This window comes from Triticum aestivum, chromosome 2B, assembly GCF_018294505.1.
Source record: "Triticum aestivum cultivar Chinese Spring chromosome 2B, IWGSC CS RefSeq v2.1, whole genome shotgun sequence".
NCBI classification, from domain to species: Eukaryota; Viridiplantae; Streptophyta; class Magnoliopsida; order Poales; family Poaceae; genus Triticum; species Triticum aestivum.
This window is the reverse complement of record NC_057798.1, coordinates 791850251-791870066: the sequence shown is the minus strand read 5'-3', so window position 1 is coordinate 791870066 and position 19816 is coordinate 791850251. Positions and strand designations below refer to the sequence as shown.

Genomic DNA, 19816 nt, shown 5'->3' with positions numbered 1-19816 from the left:
CTCACTGTGGGTTGTCTAAAGAATCATGGGGGTTGCCCAACCAAACGTGTCTCCCTGGAGTGCGACAGACACCAAATCTAGCTAACCTATGAGCATCGACATTCAAGCCTCTGGATTCATGAATAAAGTTACAAGAAATAAAAGAATTTTCCTGATCTCTTTAATAATTTCTTCAAAGCTTCCTCCACACCCTTCTGAATGTAATCAACAACCAGTTTGCGGTCTGAAGCCACAAAAGGGTGACAAATTCCTAGATCGTCCGCCAATGCCAGTGCTTCTCGGCACGTTATTTCTTCAACTATCGCCGGGTCTAGAAGGCCCTGAATAACCAACAGTGATGATCCAAGATAGGTGCCATCACGGCGCGACATATTGCAGCAGCTGCACCAACATCATGATCGTGAGAGACCCCTGCATCGACATTGAATTAGCGCACCCTTCGGGTGGTGGTCCCCATCTTGGCACAACTACACTCATCGGACGGGCTGGTCTTGCTTGTGGCACTGTTGGGACGTGAATCTGTTCCAGCTCGGCGATGTGTCTACTCATGAACAAATGAGGTTTATTTTTTTCCGAGCCAAACGAACAAATGAGTTGACAAGGGACTCTGGTTAGAGTGGATATAATTGATATGAGGATTTTTTTTATCATGTCATAATATTTGGCAGATTTCGAGGCCCAAAATAACAATCCATCGGCCTGAGCCCAGTGAAGCAGCCCGCTCCCATTACTATCTCTCCTTCGCCTAAAGAAAAAATCACTTCCTCTCCTAACCGCAGAGGGGGGGACGCGGACGCCAGCTAGCCCACTCCCATGTCCCATCACGCCGCCGGCCGGCCGGCCGCGCAGTCCCCTCCCCTCACCGGCTCGCCTGTTGGGCGTCCGTAGTCCGCACCATCGCTGGCTCCTCCGCGGGCCAGACCGGCACTGCCGATCTGCCGTAGCAAGTTAAGCAAGGTACAATTGACCTTCCTGCAGATCTGGGAAGATGAAGCTGAATAAAATCGATGCATACACTGCTCCTGCTTATACTGCCACTGTCAACTCATGTTCATGCTAGCCATACAATTGATGTCAATTCATGTTCGTGTCACCTCGCCATTGATGCAAATCATGCAATTCTGCTTACTGCTTATATGCAATTGAATAATTGATGCCATTGCTTCCAAATTCGCACATTCGGAACATATTTCCTCAACTGGTATGTTGTGAGATTTGATTGAGCTGTTTATGTTATTCTTTTGCCGAATATTGAGCTTATGTCAAGGATGGTGGTATTTACAGCTTAAATTTTCCGCAATTTTTCACTCAAGGCTGCATATGTGTTTCCCTTTCCTGATCTGTATGCTTTTACATATAAGGTTTCATTGTGTGATTGCCAACATGGTTGCTTCAATTCAAATCGTTTCATGTCTTCTTGTGTATCAAGGATTTTTTGAAATGTGTATTACCTGTGATTTTGATTATTTAGCATTGCCCTTGCCCTTTGTGGACTCATGCAGCCGTCCTGCTTGATGAAATGTCGGCATCAACATCCATTCCCTGTGGTTCAAAGAGTGCGGGAGGCAACGGGAATGGTGTTGACAGGCTCAGCAGCCTGTCAGACGATCTGCTCCACCATGTGATGTCCTTCTTGCCGATGCCGGAGGTCGTGCACACAAGTCTTCTCTCACCAAGATGGCGCTTTCTTTGGTGCTCTACACCATTCATCCGCATCGACAGCGAAGACTTCATGGATCAGTGCAAGCTGGAGAAGTTCGGGGACCGCTTGCTGCTCTTGCGTGACGGTACTATTTCCTTGGATGAAGCCCGAATCCATGCCTACCGTGCTGATAGTGCCACGTGTTCCGCATGGATTCGTCATGCCATTATGCACAAAGTTCGCCTCCTTCATATTTCTGGGTTTCTCCGTTTGGATAGCACAGCAACGTTTCCTTCTCGGCACCTCAAAATAATCAGGCTGCAATCTGTCACGTTGAAACATGGGTTATTTAGGCCATTGAACTACGACTGCCCTGTTCTTGAACATTTAGAGCTGGAGTTGTGCAGTGTATGTGACCATGAGGAGATCTCATCAAGCTCAGTCAAGGTTCTGGATGTCAGTCACTGCCTCATTATCTCCAGTCTCCTGATTTGTGCTAGGAACCTTACCCATCTCTCTATCCTTCACCCATATGCTGGTGCTATAGTAACTAGGGGTCTGTCTTCTCTGGTGACAGCTTTGATTAATCTAAGGCCTAAATCTTTTCATCATATGGGCACAGTAATGGATCATCATCTACTTGACGGCCTTCCGCATGCCACAACGTTGGAGCTGCATGCGCCATTGCATGAGGTAAGGATGTTTTTTTCTTCTCTTCTTACCCATACAAGTGTAGGTGAATGTATTTATTTGCTTTGCTGCACTTGAACTTGTTGTACGGACGTGGTGAAAGCCTATTTCGAGAGAAAATGTATTTGCTTGTCTAGTTAGTCTGCTTCTGGGTTCAAAGTTAAGGGACGGCCTTCTTTTTTTATACTGACAGTTTCCCCTTGTATATGTTAGTATTATATTTTCTTTGCAACACTGTAACATGTTCCTTTCGTGTCTGATGGATGAATTTGAAGCGCGCATTTGAGGGAGGTATGCTAACATGCCCAGCATTTAGCAACCTGACAAGCTTGGTGCTGGGTGATTGGGTCATGACTGCTGACTTCTACCCATTGCACCGCATTCTCCAGCTCTCAGACAAGCTGAAGGACCTAACTTTGAAGCTCGAAATGGTACTTACTCAAAAGTATATGTCCAAGTACCAATTGGTCTGCTAGAACTCTTACTAACACTACCACCTTCGTGTTGATATTCTGCAGAGGAATGCAGCACATGCAAAGCCTTGCCGCCAACAAGGAGAGCGCCGCCGTCGGCCTCAGGCAGCTACCCTTGCATCGAGAGGATCAAAATCTACTGCCGGAAAGAACATCCGAGGGTCGATGAGTTGGTGCAGGCGTTGCTGCTCATTGCCGGCAATGCGAAGATCAGCATCGAGCGTCGGCCCTGATCCGTGCTAAGCAAGACCTCGTTCGCAAAATCGGCGCAGTATATGTACCGTTCGCTGAAACATTTTATAGGTTTTTTAGCCAAATATTTTATTGTTCTTCTCATGTTGTGCCTGTGTGCATCACTCTTGTGAAGTTCAGTGAACTTCAGTCCATGCCTTTGCAGCAACGATGCCCAGACCTGGAGCGTTGCCTTGTCCGGACAACGGCTGAGAAAAGCTTTTGGAATGTGAACATGAGCTTCCGAATTATTAGCGAATTTGCGGTTCCCCAGTTATATTAGCTATCAACTCCCAGTCTTCCACAAAATAAATTATCTAGCGTTTGACTAGCTATCTTTCAACTTTGATGTGATGGGGGCAAAAATGAGCAGTTGGCCTCTGTAAAAAATATTATGGGCTTTCACTTTGTACATTAAAGAGTTCCCTTGTGCTTTTGGAAAATGCATTACTGATGTGTGGGTAATTTTTGTACCTTAACACATGCAAGACCTCATTGCGAATTTAGCTATCCAGTGGCTAAGAGCATCTACAACCTGAATTTACAATTTATACATCATTATAGGTTATAAGGGAAGAAAACAGCGACTGAATAGCTCACTGAAAGGAAACAGAGCTCTACTTCAACCACCTAAAGCAAAATTCACAAGATATTTTTCAAGAGAGATGAACTACAGGGAGAAAAATGTAGGTTGCATGCCAGTGAAACTTAGGAGAGCTAGAATTGCAATGCTGATTGGGCAATGCAAACATAAACACCTGGAAGAAAAACTATTTGAAACTCGGTTGAAAAATTAGAAGCGCAAATTACTTTTCAAAATGAATAATAATGGCCTTTATTTCTGTTCAAATATCTTCACTCAAACACAAAACTGGCAAAATTCAGCAGGCGCATGATCATGAGTAAATTTAACTGAAACCAAAACAGAAGAGAACTGAACTTATACTTGACTGAACAAACAGAATACATCACACCAGCAAAGCATTGATAGCATGGGAATGGAACCTTAACCGTCTTACTTAACTGGTGAAATGGTGGCCATCAGTTGGCATCACAAATAACCATGCAAGGCTGCTATATATGCATGCAGGTTAATTAACAATACGATTACACTGACAATTAATTTTCTTCATTTTACCAGCAGCTCGAGCTCGCCCTAACTACCAAAGTCTACTACTACAGTACTAGTTAAACCAAATGATGCTAATTAACACATGGCTCCTTTCTGCCAGAAGCAATGCAAGAGATCCACTGAGCACAAAAGAACATCATCTGGGGGCGATTGAGGGCTCCATGGACCACAAGTGTGCCCTGAAGGAAGCAGATGGTGCTAGACGATGGAACGCCTTTTCTGGCTGCCTCCTGACTGTGCCAGATGGACCTTGGAGCAAGGCTGCGAAGGTTTAGTCGCGGTGGTGCCATCTTTCTTCTTGGGGATGGAATGGGGCTCGAAGCCGGGTGGGCCAGCCCAAGGTACCACTGGCGGAGGAGGAGAGACCGCCGCATGCGCATGGAGGGGCTCAAAGCCAGGCGGGCCGGCCCAGCCTGCTGAAGGCTGCCGCTGAGAGCTGTCGGCGACATGGCTTGACACAGGAGACCAATCCCTTTCAGCAGCAAATGATGAACTGGCTGACACAGATTCAGGCAGCTGAGACGTTTGAGAAGCAGCAGCATCAGTTCCCTGCCCCCGATAATTCTCTGCGTAAGCTGATTCAGCAGAATAGCACGGCGGCCAATACGACGATGTTGGCACTCCAACCGCCATGGTAGAGGGGTCAGGGACTTTGAACTGGGAGTAGAGACGCGCCATGTAGCTGGCCATGTCACTCGGATGAACATTGGCTATTCTGACGGCCAAGATGTGCCCCTCCAGCGGGTAACCGTTCATGTAACTCAGAGCCGCAGCAGCAGCATAAGTATCGGCGAATTTGACGAATCCGAATCCCTTGCTCACTCCGGTGTGCCGGTCAACGACTACCTTTGCTTGAGTGATTTGGCCGCATGGCAGAAAGATCTCGGTCAGCCTTTCGGTGGTGATATAGAGCGGGAGATGGCCTACATATAGGTTGGTCAAGTCTGCCTCTTTCTGCTCATTGCCAGGAGGCGCCTGTGGTGCTGCTAGACATTCCACCCGAGGCATTATATTAGGAAGGCCTGCTACTCTCACAGCCAGGGTACTTGCTCCGATTCGGTAACCATCCATTTGATCAATTGCAGCAGCAGCAGATGAAGGATCGCTGTACCTGACCATGCCATACCCAAGAAACATCCTAGATTGCACAATTTTTCCAAATGGCCGGAAAAGCTCGACCAACTGATCGCCAGTTACCGTTGGTGGGAAGCCGCCAACATACAAGTTGGCCATGTCAATTTCTCTTGTGGGCTTGCCGCCAGCTGACTGTGATGATAAAGGAGCATGCCCTGCTGCAGCAGTTGGACAAGAATCTGATCGCTTGACTACTAGACTCTTTCCACCAATCAGGTACCCATCCATGTGTTCAACAGCCGTGGTCACTGATGCTGCATCTGCATAGTACACTAGGCTATACTCCAGATTGATCACAACCTTGCTGATCTTACCAAAGGGCACGAAAAGCTCAACCAGCTTATCAGCGTTCATCGACCGCGGAAGGTTAGCGACGTACAGTCTAGATTTCTTCATTTCCAGCGAGGGAGTTGGTGAGCCTTGTACAACTGAGCTGGATGCAAGTGGTGAAAGGCCCGCGACTCTGACAATTAGAGTTTCCCCTTCAACCAGTGATCCATTCATTAGTGCAATAGCCTCGGCAGCACATTGAGAATCGGCAAATTTGACGAAGCCATAGCCTTGGTCCGCAGCCACTCTCGCATGGGTAATCTTACCAAATGGCGAGAAAAGCGCAACCAGCTTATCTGTGTCAATGGATGCAGGAATGTTGCAGACATATAGATTCGCCATGTCGATTTCCTTGATGGTTCTGGTTGAAGAGACCTCAGCCACTCGAACCTCTATCTTTTTACCCTCAACCAGAAACCCATTCAAATGGGTGATGGCCTGAGCTGCATGATGGGAATCAGAGTACTTCACAAAGCCATATCCTTTGCTTAAACCTGTGGCTTGATCTCTGGGTACCTTTATATCAGTTACTTTCCCGAAACGAAGAAAATGCTCGAGTAGCTTCAGAGTGTCCATGGATAAGGGGAGGTTGCTTACATACAGCCTACACGGGTCAACTTCCTTTGATGGCAGACTGCAAGTTTCTGACACAGCTTGCATGGATGGATAGAATACTGATGTTGGAGGTCCAGCTACTCTAACCTCTAATGTTTTCCCATCAACCAGGCGCCCATTCATGCGTTCAATAGCTGCTGTGGCACTACGAGGTTCAGCATACTTCACAAAGCCATATCCCTGGCTTACACCAGTGAAACGATCATCCGCCACTTTTGATCGAACGATTCGTCCAAAAGGTAGAAATAGCTCGATGAGCTTGTGAGAAGTCACAGAAGTTGGCAGGTTACCCACATACAGGTTAGTGTCATCCACTTCTTTCAGCGTGACACCGTCCTGAGGCAAAGACACTGTGTGTTCTTGCCTCTTACACAAGTGGCTGTCGTGGTCATCAAACTGAGCTTTCCTTTTCTCCAACCTGGCAGCACCAAAACTTTCAGTACTGTATGTGTAACAAGATACATCAGTAGCAAACCTGACAGACAATCGTTTCTTGAACGGCTTCAATTCAATTTCATCAGTCACTGGTACCGCCTTGTGCTCATGGCTGCTGCCCTTTCTCAGTGTCCGTTTTAAGACCTCTTCCTCATTTTGTTCCTTCTTGATAGCCTGAACAGGACTGTACTTCCTCCCAAATTCCTCCTCGCGAGCCACCTCAACATCACAGGGCTCCACTTCACAGAGCTGATCTGTGAAAGGCTCCGCATAATACGAGTCCTGCTCGCCACTGTCTTCTTCTTCATAACAGAGTTCATCAACAAAAGGTTCATCATAACTGGTATCCTCATCTTCAAGTGGGGTGGCCCAATCGCAAGGCTTCTCTTCATTAGCCTCCTCTTCTTCTGCCAAAGGATCTTCGCAAGGATCCACAGCTTGTGTTTCTGGCTCACCCCCATTGCTGTCGTCATCATCATCATCATCATCGTAGAATTCACGTTCAAATGGTTCTTCTTCCTCTTCACTGCCTTCTTCATATTCAGCAGCAACAGCACTCATGCCATCCTCCTGCAGCTGGTCAGCCAGGTCACTTTTGCGCCCCATTCTTGCACCACCAACTGGTTCACATAGGAGAAGATTATTGTTTAGCAAAAGTGATACAGGATATCAGTTCATTATTAACACAAGTATCGAATGATCAGCAAACATATAGCACAAATATCAAATGACCAGCACACATATAGCACCAGCGCCTTGTAAAAAATGAAAGGAGAGTAAAGGAGCAGACATATACATGAATTAGCCGTCAATCAGAGTAATCCAAGTCTGCAAGTCATCCTTGGCCGATATCAAATTGCACAATTTGGCAGTCACAAAACTAAACGGAACATCCAAATCAAATGCCAGTAGAGACCTTGAGATCTAGTGTAAGCCACATAACATGCATGTTTCCTACATTCTTAAGTCGAATCGAGGCACACAATGTGTTTTGCGCCATAAAACTTTGGTATCCATCCAGAAAACTAAAAGACGCACACATAAATCGAACAGCGTTATTCGATTTGGCACTGCAGCTAGTCCCCTCCCTCCCATTGGGGTTTTATAAGTGGTTTTAGAGGGGTGCCAGATATCTGCAGCGCTCACCGTGAGTGACAACCTACCTGTCCCTGCTAGCAGTGCAGATCAAGGGCTGCATCCTGCTTGCTGCCAATTATCCAACACAAGGCACCAAATCTGCAGTTTTTTGGCAACAGCAAGAACAACAATCCATGGTCGGTCGGAACAATCCATCCCAGCACTTCCGTGGCAACCATCCTACTTACTGCATCTGCACTTTATTTCTTTCATTCAGATGATGGTGATTTTGGTCCGCGCTAAAAGCCCCAGCGGAATCTCCGAATCGGGCCGCCCTGGGGCAGCGGAGATCGCCGCAGCAGCCCAGAATCTCCCCCTTTTGTTTTGGTGGCCCGAAACCCCCACCCGAAACAAGAAGAATCGGCCGAAACGAGGGGGCCAAAAACCCCATTCCTGCCGCAGGAGCAGACGAGGATCGGCCGCGGAAAGAACACCCAGTAACGATGCGCGCGGGATGATCTGCCGGGGAAGAACCGGCCATCGGAGGGAGGAAAGAGGGAGGAGCAGTAGTGCTACCTTTCTTGCTCTGCCTCCGGGGACGGACGGCGACGGACGGAGACGGAGCCTGCCGTGCGCGCGCGAGGGGAGGGGATGGGAGAGGAGGCGCGTGGAGGGGGGGAGGTGCGGTGGATGGATAGGCGAGCGAGGGAGCAGTGCCGGAGGGGTCGGAGGCGTGATGGTGGTGGGTGCGTCGTGTGATGAAGAGCGGAGCAGAGCAGAGCGCAGAGCAGCGGAAAAGAAGGGGAGGAAAAGCCTGTCTTTTTGCAGGTGCAGCCGAGGGAGGGAGGGAGAGAGCAGGTGAAGGGAAATAATGGGAGAGGAAACCGTAATTTGCGAGTATCCCAGGGGCTTCCGAGGGAGAATGCATGGAGATTTTTGCTGCCACACCTTGTCTTGGTCTGCGGAGCAGGGACCTTGTCACAAACTTGAGCACAAAATGACCTCCCCACGAAATTAAATTATTTCACGAGATGACACTTTTTTGCAACGTCAGAGCCTGCGGCGTTTCTTATCCGTATGGAAACGCCAAACCCTCGCGTGTTTCTTCCCTGGCCCACGGTCAAGCCACGCCGGCGTTTCTCACACGCTTGAAACGCCAAGCGCCATGCCGTTGCTGCCCTGGATTAAGTAGTTCACGCGGGGCCGTGGGTGGGACCCAGCCAAACGGCGGCCCCGCTCGGTGTCGTCTTCCCCAGTCGCCAGAGACGAACATGCGTTCCTCCCTCTCTCTCCTTCTTCATCAAATCCCTTCCAAATCGAAGATTCTGCCCATCAAAACTCGTGGATCGGATCATTTCAAAGTTGTTTGAGGTATTCTTCCTTTATTCCTCCAAAAAAATCAATCAGTGCTTAAAACTTTGATAACGTTATAAAATACTCTCTAAATCCGCTTGCATTTTACACAATGCTAAAACCTTTTCACATACATACACATTTGGAATTTTATCTAAAGTCACAAGCATTTGAATACTTATAATAGTCTTATATATATAAAGTCACGGGTATATCTAACAAAAAAAGACACTTCCATAAACAATGCTAAGTATTTGATCTCTAAATCAATTACTACACATCCCCAACTACATTACCAATGCAGGTGCTTCTCAACCAAACGTATCCCAAAGAATTTAGTCAAACTATTTAGGAACAAATAATCTTAGGATTCAACACGAATTTTTTTTCTATCTCTAAATCCAATACTACACAATAGCAAGTACTTCAACACAACTAGTATATCTTCCATCTAAACGAAACCTAACCCGAACATCTTCATACAAATCACAAAAAACTAATCTTAAGGTTCCACAATGTTCCACCATGGCTCAAACATCTATAACGTATTATGTAGGATGGTTGCGCCGGACAAAATGATACGATGGACCCTTGGCGAAGCATGCGAATGGTACCAATTATTTGGGTTCGGCATTGGAACCATATCTAGTTTCAGATGATGACGTCGATGATTGTGGTGTTGAGAATGAAGAGGACGAGCCAGGGTGGGCTAATATATGCCGGCCACGGAGGAGGATCGCTTCAGCCTCTTTAATGGATGAGTTATCCATCCAGGCCTTTTTGTTGACATCAGAGAATGGAATGGGGCTCTACTTACTTGTACATCCGGCCTTCACAACAAGGCCACCTGAAGCCTCCTTGTTGTTAGAAAGCATGTCAATATGGTTTTATTGTGCTGTCTAACGTTGTTCCTAATGACTATGTAGGACTCCTAGATGGGATGAATCTTCACAGCTCTCCGCAACACGGCAGAATATTATGGTCGATGTTTGATTTGATTCTGAGAATGGTCAATCAAACCATGCCTCGAATTTTGATTCTGCAGCCAGCTATACACTTGTACATTTTTCAAGAGACAAAGAACCGTATGGAATGAAACTTAAAAGTTAACATCCTTATGCTTATGAAACCAAGAAAGTTTGTTTGATATGCTGAATAGGGGATTTCTTGGATAGCCCTCTAGTGAACAGGAGACAGAGAACATCTTTGTCCAACTATATAGTTTATTACTCTTAGATATGAAACAAATGGACATGACATTCTACTCTTTACTCATCTGGACTAGCATTTTTAGGTCATATTTCTCGAGTGGAGCATTGAATTGAATATTTATCATGTCATCAATAGTCCTTCGGAATTATAGCATAACTCCCATTGTGAATTAGATGTGAAACATAATTTTGTTACTTGTTAGCGAGGTTAAAGTTGATGTCTGGTTCGGTCTTTTAGCCGAGTTCAACCCATGATTTTATTTATCTGGCTTTGGTGCTGACTGGCCGTTTAGATGTGCAGTTACCAGCCCCAATGACACGGTGTAGCAATGCAAATCCATCTTCATGTCGGGGTGATTGCCAGAGTACCATCCCATTTAGATTCATTAATTCACCCCGCACCCCTCAAACGCTCCCCATTTCGGAATAACTTCTCAGTAGATCTTCCTTTGAACTCATACATTTTTTTTCATCCACCCATTTGGGAGTAATTTATGGCCATTGTTGTTGTTGTAAACTGAACTATACTAGTGGCATGCATTCACAAATACCGGATTTTGTATGAGGGGGTATTTGGTAGTTGCATGATCTAAGATATTTCCTGCTCGACCCATTATTCATTGTTTGGTACGGTGCATAAAGTTTAATTAAGTTTTTTTTTTCAGGAAAAGTCTTCTAGCTCATTATATTGATTATCAAACAGAGTTACATTGCCCCCGCAAAAAAAACAGAGCTACATTGTTCAAAAGCAAAGGCAAGAGGAAACTAGGGGGGTCATCTACCCAAAAACAAGCTTCGTTGGAATTTCATCGAAACATTTCGCTCTCTAGCATAGTATGTGTAACTGTATCTATAATCAGACCGTAGGATGATTGTTTTTTAGTTCCCAATTGCTCGGCAAACCATAGAACATCCCTTGCGATTTTTTTTCTTTTGAGACTTTTTTTAGGTTTGTTTTTTCTTTTGAGATAGAAGACCATCACTTGCGTAGCTAGTGTGAAGCACGGGCGGGCCGTAGCCCATCCAGAATTCTGAGAAATTTGTCCTTTTATGATGTCATATTTGCAGATTTTGAGGCCCAAAACGGCAACCCAGCGAGGCAGCGGCCCACTCCTCCCATCACTTCCTCTCCCATCGGACGGACAGAGAGGACAGCCGCAGCCAGCGCCGCTCCCCTCCCCTCCCTCGGCCGTCGCCGTCGGCCGCCCGCTCCCCTCCGGCCCTCTCCTTCCCCCCTCCCCCACTCCCATCACGGCGACGCCAGCTAGCCCGCTCCCATGACGGCGCCGGCCGGCCGCACGGTACCCTCCCTCGCCGGTTCGCCTCCAACCCGCTGGGCGTCCGCACTCCACACCATCGCCGCCTGCGACCTGCCTTAGCAAGTTAGCAAGGTACAACTGATCTTCCTGCTACTCTGCTTACCAAATCTGGGAAGAGAAAGATGCATACACTGCTCCTGTTTATATTGCCATTGATATCAATTCATGCTCATGTCAAGTTGTCAACCATGCAATTGAACTTGCATACAGTTGGTGTCAATCTTGCAATGATGCTTCCTGCTTATATATATATACTAAAGTGAGCACATGAACTGTTAACTTCTTTTACTGATCACATTTCCTTTTTTTGTAACCAAATAATGGGCCCGAACTCTCTTCATTAAGAGTAGTTTTGTAATGGGCACAGAATTCTGTCTGTGACTGATTACCAGTTTACCATGCTCTGCATCTAGCACCATCTTTGCTGCTGCTGTTGAGCTTATGCCAGGTGTTGTAATTTAAACTGGAATGCTTAGAAGAACACAAAATACTTTTTGAAGCAGTGATTATTGGATTACTTCGATATCTTAGACAACATAATTGCTCCTATTTAGTGTGTTAATAGAAAGGTGCTACCCGGTTCAGATTTGTTTTTTTTTTACTTTCTTTTTTGCTTACCAGTTTGCTCTGAAGCAATGTCGTAAACACACCTCTCTAGAACTAGAATGGTGGTGGTATTTGCAGCTTAAACTTTCCACAGTTTCTCGCTCCCTGAACTATATGCTTTTACATAAGGTTGCACATTGTGTGACCGCCAACACAACTGCTTCATGATTGAAATCGTTTCATGTCTTCCTGTGTATCTAGGATTTCTGCAATGTGTATACCAATGATTTTGATTATTTAGCATTGCCCTTGCCCTTTGTGGATTCATGCAGCCGTCCTACTTGATGAAATGTCGGCACCAACATCCATTCCCCGTGGTTCCAAGAGTGAGCGAGGCAGCAGGAATGGTGTCGACAGGCTCAGCAGCCTGTCCGATGATTTGCTCCACCTTGTGATGTCCTTCCTGCCGATGCCGGAGGTCGTGCGCACAAGTCTTCTCTCACCACGATGGCGCAATCTTTGGTGCTCTACACCATTCATCCGCATCGACAGCCAAGATTTCGTGGATAAACGGAAGCTGGAGAATTTCGGGGACTGCTTGCTGCTCTTGCGTGACTGTACCACTTCCTTGGATGAAGCCCGAATCTCTGCCCAATGGGTTAATGATACCAAATGTTCCGTGTGGATTCGTCATGCCATCATGCACAAAGTTCGTCTCCTTCATATTTCTGGATCTCTCAGTTTGGATAGGACAGTAATCTTTCCTTCTCCGCACCTCAAAACAATCAGGCTCCATTCTGTCATGTTCAAACATTGGTTATTTAGGCCGCTGAACTACGACTGCCCTGTGCTTGAACATCTAGAGCTGGAGTGGTGTGGTTTCTGTGACCGTGAGGAGATCTCATCGAGGTCACTCAAGGTTCTGCATATCAGTGACTGCCAGCCTACCTCCGGTCTCCTGATTTGTGCTAGGAACCTTACCCATCTCTCTATCCTTGACACAGAAATTGGTGGTATAGTAACCAGGGATCTGTCTTGTCTGGTAACAGCTTTGATTAGTCTAATACCCAAATATTTTCATCATAAGTACGCAGTATTGGATCATCATGTACATCTACTTGATGGCCTTTCACATGCCACGACGTTGGAGCTGCATGCGCCATTACATGAGGTAAGAATGGGTTCTTTTCTGTTTCTTACCCATATGATGAAACATGCCCAATGTTGCTATTAGTCTAAGAATGTTTGCTTTCATGTCTGATGGATGAATTTGAAGCGCACATTTGAGGGAGCTATGCAAACATGCCCAATGTTCAGCAACCTGACAAGCTTGGTGCTGGGCGATTGGTGCATGACCGCTGACTTGTACCCACTGCACCGGATTCTCCGGTGCTCGGACAAGCTGAAGGAGCTCACTTTGAAGCTCGAAATGGTACTTACTCAGAAGCATGTATGTCCAAGTACCAATTGGTCTGCTACAACTCTTACTGACACCACTACTACCTTGATGTTGATATTCTGCAGGATGAATGCACCACATGCAAACTCTTGCTGCCAATAAGGAGAGCGCCGCCGTCGGGCCCAGGCAGCTACCCTTGCATCGAGAGGATCAAAATCTACTGCCCGGAAGATCATCCGAGGGTCGATGAGTTGGTGCAGGCGTTGGCACCCACTGCCTGCAATGCCAAGATCAGCATCGAGTGGCAAAGTTGATTTGTTGTTGAGACAATAGTGTTTTGGAGACGCCGACGTTCCCTGGTCCATGCGTGTGCTGGTTGTTGGATCCAAACTGCTTCGTCAATGGAAGCTGGTTGATGGATTCTGGTGGGTATTCAGTCTGGCTAGTTTCCCCAGCTTTCCCGTGCTTGAACAATTAGACCTGGAGCATTGCCTTGCCTGCACAACGGCTGAGAAAATCTTTTCGAATGGAATGTGAGCTTCTGAATTATTAGCAAATTCACGCTTCCCTGGTTATATTACTTATCAGGTTCCAGTCTTCCACAAAACAAACTAGCCAGCTTTTGACTAACAATGATTCAACTTTCATGTGCTGGGCAAAAAAAGAATGAGCAGTTGGATTCTTTAAAAATCAATATGGGCTTTCACCTTGTGCAATAAAGAATTCTCTTGTGCTTTCAGAAAATGGCGATTTTCGCTAGTACATTATTGATCACGGATGTATGGGTCAGTTTTATACCTTAACAGTTGCAAACATCTAAGTAGATGGTTTGTTTCTTTGAAAAAGCGTCTTCACAGATTTGCTGACACATGCAAGGCCTCATTTTGAATCTAACTATCCAGTGTTAGCTAAGCCTCCTGTCCTATGCCAATGCATGCCAACTTTTTGAAAATGTAGAAAGATTCTATCACCCATGATTACAAATTCATGGCAACAAATTAATCGTAGAAATACTAAATTAAGAATAGTATAAACATCATTAAAAACTAATAAAAAATCTTGAAAAAAATAAATGGTTAAAAAAGAAAAGAAAATGAGAATCGTTAGCTGCATGAAAACAGAGTTCTACTTCAACCAGCTCTGCCGTCGAAATAAGACCACCTGCAGAACAATTCACAAGACACATTGTTCAAGATATGAACTCCAGAGAGCTGAATCGGCAATGCAAACACCAACACATGGAAGAAAAACTAGTGAAACTCAATTTGAAAAATAAGAGTTGCGGTACCAGACTGTAAAACATAATCACTATTTTAATTAAAATGAAGAATAGAAGACATGATTTCTGATCAAACATAATCACTACAAATAACCATGCAGGTTAATTAACAATACGATTGCGCTGACAATTAATTGTCCTCGTTTTACCAGCCAGCTCACCTAACTACCAAAGTCTACTACTACTAGTTAAATACTTAGCTAAACCAGATGATGTTAATTAGCACATGGGTGTTTCCTTCTTCCAGAAGTAATATAAGAGGTCCACTGATGGTGCTAGACAATCGAACGCCGTTTCTGGCTGCCTCCTGACTGTGCCAGATGGACCTTGGAGCAAGGCTGGGAAGGTTTTGTTGCGGTGGCGGCATCTTTCTTCTTGGGGATGGAATGGGGCTCGAAGCCGGGCGGGCCAGCCCAAGGTACTGCTGACGGCGGCGGCTGAGGGGGAGAGACCGCCGCATGCGCATGAGAGGGCTCGAAGCCAGGCGGACCGGCCCAGCCTGCTGAAGGTTGTTGCTGCTGCTGAGAACTAGTGTCGGCGACATGGCTTGACAAGTGTTGCTGCTGAGAACTAGTGTCGGCGACATGGCTTGACAAGTGTTGCTGCTGAGAACTAGTGTCGGCGAGATGGGTTGAGGACACAGGAGACCATTCCATGTCAGGAGCAAATGATGAACTGGCTGACAGAGATTCAGGCGGCTGAGATGTTTGAGAAGCAGCGTCGGTTCCCTGGCCCTGGTTCTCTGCGGTGTATGCTACTGATTCGGCAGCACAATGGTATGGCCAACACGACGATGTTGGTACTCCAATCGCCGTCATTGAGGGATCAGGGACTGTGAACTGGGAGTAGAGATGCGCCATGTAGCCGCCCATAGCGCTTTGATGGACACCGGCTATCCTGACCTCCAAGATGTGCCCCTCCAGCCAGTAACCGTTCATGTAAGTGAGGGCCACGGCAGAAGCATAAGTATCAACAAATTTGACAAACCCATATCCCTTGCACACACCAGTGCATAGGTCAACAACTGCCTTGGCTTGAGTTATTTGGCCGCATGGCAGAAAGAGTTCTATCAGCTTTTCAGTGGTGACGTAGGGCGGGAGATGGCAGACATATAGGTTGGTCATGTCGATTTGTTTCTGCGGCCCGTTGGCAGGCCGCGGTTGTTGCAGTTGTGGTGTCGGGGCAGCATTTGTGGCAGCAGCGGTGAAGTCCATGGGATTTGTTGCAGCAGCAATGATATTGGCAGGCCTCTGTTGCAGTTGCAGTGTTAGAGGAGCGTTTGCTGCAGCGTTGAAATCGACGGGGTTAGGAAGGCCTGACACTCTCACAGCCAGGGTACTTCCTCCAATTAGGTAACCATCCATATGATCAATTGCAGCAGCTGCAGACGAAGGGTTTTGGTACCTAACCATGCCATACCCACGAAACATCCGAGATTGCACGATTTGCCCGTATGGCCGGAAAAGCTCAACCAGCTGATCGCCGGTCATCGTCGGTGGGATGCCGGCAACACACAAGTTGGCCATATCAATTTCTCTCATGGGCTTGGCAGCTGACTGTGAGGAAGCATGCTCTGCTCCATCGGTTGGACAAGAGGAGTCTGATCGCCTGACCACTAGCCTCTTTCCACCAATTAGATACCCATCCATACGTTCAACAGCCTTGATCGCTGAGGCTACATCTGCATAGAACACTAGGCTATACTCCAGATTGACCATGACTTTGCTGATCTGACCAAAGGGCACGAAAAGTTGAACCAGCTTATCGGCGTTCACGGTCCGCGGAAGGTTAGTGACGTACAGTCTTGATTTGTTGATTTCTGGAGAGGCAATTGGCGAGCCTTGTACAGCTGAGCTGGATGCTGATGATGAAAGGCCTGCAACTCTGACAATTAATGTCTCCCCTTCAACCAGTGATCCATTCATCAGTGCGATAGCCTCGGCAGCACACTGAGAATCGGCAAACTTGACGAAGCCATATCCTTGGTCTGCTGCCACTCTAGCTTGGGTGATCTTACCAAATGGCGAGAAAAGCTCAACCAGCTTATTTGTGTCAATGGATACAGGAATGTTGCAGACATATAGATTGGCCATGTCGATTTCCTTGATGGGTCTGGGTGGAGAGGGGTCATACGCCCGGACGTCCATCTTTTTACCCTCAACCAGAAATCCATTCAAATGGATGATGGCCTGAGCTGCATGATGAGAATCAGAGTACTTCACAAAGCCATATCCTTTGCTTAAACCTGTGGTGTGATCCCTGGGCATCCTTATATCAGTTACTTTCCCGAAAGGCAGAAAATACTCGAGTAGCTTCAGCGTGTCCATGGCTGAGGGGAGGTTGCAGACATACAAGTAGCTCGGGTCGATTTCTTTCGAGGGCAGACTGCATGTTTCTGACACGGACTGCATTGATGGATTGGATACTGATGGTGGAGCTGGAACTGCAGCTACTCTAACCTCTAATGTTTTCCCATCAACCAGGCGCCCATTCATGCGTTCAATAGCTGCTGTGGCACTACGAGGTTCAGCATACTTCACAAAGCCATATCCCTGGCTTACACCAGTGAAACGATCATCCGCCACTTTTGATCGAACGATTCGTCCGAAAGGTAGAAATAACTCGATAAGCTTGTGAGAAGTCACAGAAGCTGGCAGGTTACCCACATACAGGTTAGTGTCATCCACTTCTTTCAGCTTGACACCTTCATGAGGTAAAGAAACTGTGTGTTCTTGCCTCTTACACAAGTGGCTGTTCAGGTCATCAAACTGAGCTTTCCTTTTCTCCAACTTGGCATCACCAAAACTTTCAGCACTGTATGTGTAACAAGACACATCAGTAGCAAACCTGACAGACAATCGTTTCTTGAACGGCTTCAATTCAATTTCATCATTCACTGGTACTGCCTTGTGCTCATGGCTGCTGCCCTTTCCTAGTGCCTGTTTTAGGACCTTTTCCTTATTTTGTTCCTTCTTGATAGCCTGAACAGGACTGGACTTCTTCTTCACAAAGTTTTCCGCATGAGCCACCTTAACATCACATGGCTCCACTTCACAGAGCTGATCCGTGAAAGGTTCCGCATAATATGAGTCCTGCTCGCCACTGTCTTCTTCCTCATAACAGAGTTCATCAACAAAAGGTTCATCGTAACTGGAATCCTCATCTTCAAGTGGGGTGACGCCATTGCAAGGTTCGTCTCCATTAGCCTCCTCTTCTTCTGCCACAGGATCTTCACAAGGATCCACAGCTTGTGTGTCTGGCTCACCCACATTGTCTTCGTCGTCATCATCATCATCGTAGAATTCACGTTCAAATGGTTCTTCTTCTTCGCTGCTTTCTTCATATTCAGCAGCAACAGCATTCATTCCATCACTGCCATCCTCCTGCAGCTGGTCAGCCAGGTCACTTTTGCACCCCATTCTTGCACCAGCAACTGGTTCACAGAGGAGAAGATTATTTAGCAAAAACAATACAGGACATCGGTTCTTAACACAATAATGGAATGACCAGCAAACATATAGCAGAAGAATCGAATGATCAGCACACACACTACAGCATCTGCTTGTTGTAAAAAAAAAAGACAAATGTGCTCCCGTATAAACCTTGCAATCTAGCGTAAGCTGCACGATATGTATCCTACACTCTTAATCCACATGATCTGCTGCCTACAGTAACCAGTAAATCTCAGCCTACAGTAACCAGTAATCCACATGACCCACACCAAGTTGCGCAATTCGATAGTCACGAAACCAAAGGAACACATGCAAACAAGTGGCACTCCTGTTTTACCACAACCGCGACTCTGCAGGAGACCTCAGAAAGTGTGGAGCACCCACTTTCTCCCATGCTGGTCTTGTTCAATTTGGTGCTGAAACTAGTTCGCTTCCCTTGTGGAGCTGCATTGTACTTGCCAGTTTTCTACACTCAAGCGTAAGCCGCACAACGCGCATGCTGCCTACGCTCTTAGCCCTCATCGAGCCGCGCAATGTGTTTGCGTGCACTACAATAGTAGTAGTCCCTTGGCACTATAATAGTAGCACAGTTTGGCAGTCACAAACAAAACTGAAATGAACACACATAAATCACTTCCCCAAATGGCGGTAGAGACGTTGAGATCTAGCTAGTGTAAGCCGCACAACATGCATGTGTTTCCCTTCATACACTGTTAAGCCGAATCGAGCCAGATGATGTGTTGCATATATCTGCAGCAGCACTGTGTCTGTGAGTGACACCGCCCCCTGCTACTAGTGCAGATCAAAATGTGCATCCTACTCTACTTACTAGTACCAGAAGTATGCACCCCAGGGCACCGAATCTGCAGTTCTTTTTCAACAGCAGCAGCAGCAGCAACCCATGGCCAGATGGAATCTGCACTTCATAGTATCTTTCAATCAGTCAGATGATGTTGATTTTGGTGGGTGCTAAAAACCCCGAGCAGAATCTCCAAACCGGACCGCTGTGGAGCGGCGGAAAGCGCAGGAGCACAAAATCTGGCCCTTTTGTGGCCCGAGACCCCCGCCCAAAATAAGAAGGACCGGCCGAAAACCCCATTCCTGCCTGCCACTGCCCGTAGCGCGCCGCTAGCAGGAGGAGCGGCCGCGGAAAGAACAGACGACAGGGCGGGGTAATCTGCCGGGGATGAAGCGGCCGTCGGAGGGGAGAGAGGGGGGGAAGCAGTGGCGCTACCTTCGCCTGGTGCCTCCGGCGACGGACGGACGGACGGACGGACGGACGGAGGCTGCCGTGCGCGGAGGTGGTGGGGGGCGAGCCCGGAGGAGTAGGAGGCGTGATGGTGGTGGGTAGGCGTGTGGTGTGATGAGGCGCGGAGCAGAGCAGAGCAGCGCAGCGGAAAAAGGAGGGAGGGAGGGGGCAGGTGAGGGACAATAAAGATGGGAGGAAATTGCGGGGAGGCCCCTGGCCGAGGCAGGGGGAGTGGGGAATGGTGATTTG

At 47.0% G+C, this 19816-nt stretch overlaps 4 protein-coding genes across 4 annotated transcripts; 2 read left to right on the top strand and 2 right to left on the bottom strand.

Annotated features, from left to right (window-relative positions):
• The first annotated feature begins 716 nt into the window (after positions 1-716).
• LOC123047459 (F-box/FBD/LRR-repeat protein At5g22660) lies at positions 717-3313 on the top strand. The gene is made up of 4 exons (XM_044471017.1): positions 717-957; positions 1503-2335; positions 2608-2763; positions 2851-3313. The coding sequence occupies exons 2-4, from the start codon at positions 1520-1522 to the stop codon at positions 3046-3048; spliced, it is 1170 nt and encodes a 389-aa protein (XP_044326952.1). The 5' UTR covers positions 717-957; positions 1503-1519; the 3' UTR covers positions 3049-3313.
• Positions 3314-4031: 718 nt separating this feature from the next.
• Positions 4032-8578, bottom strand: LOC123047456 (uncharacterized). The gene is made up of 2 exons (XM_044471015.1): positions 8336-8578; positions 4032-7302 (listed from the first exon to the last, which is right to left on the bottom strand). The coding sequence occupies exon 2, from the start codon at positions 7286-7288 to the stop codon at positions 4367-4369; it is 2922 nt and encodes a 973-aa protein (XP_044326950.1). The 5' UTR covers positions 7289-7302; positions 8336-8578; the 3' UTR covers positions 4032-4366.
• Positions 8579-11465: 2887 nt separating this feature from the next.
• LOC123047458 (F-box/FBD/LRR-repeat protein At5g22660) lies at positions 11466-14144 on the top strand. Its single transcript, XM_044471016.1, has 4 exons — positions 11466-11714; positions 12521-13359; positions 13465-13620; positions 13713-14144. Exons 2-4 carry the CDS (start codon positions 12538-12540, stop codon positions 13899-13901), a joined length of 1167 nt encoding a protein of 388 aa, XP_044326951.1. The 5' UTR covers positions 11466-11714; positions 12521-12537; the 3' UTR covers positions 13902-14144.
• Positions 14145-14880: 736 nt separating this feature from the next.
• Positions 14881-19713, bottom strand: LOC123047455 (uncharacterized). Its single transcript, XM_044471014.1, has 2 exons — positions 19553-19713; positions 14881-18299 (listed from the first exon to the last, which is right to left on the bottom strand). Exon 2 carries the CDS (start codon positions 18283-18285, stop codon positions 15142-15144), a length of 3144 nt encoding a protein of 1047 aa, XP_044326949.1. The 5' UTR covers positions 18286-18299; positions 19553-19713; the 3' UTR covers positions 14881-15141.
• Positions 19714-19816: the final 103 nt, after the last annotated feature.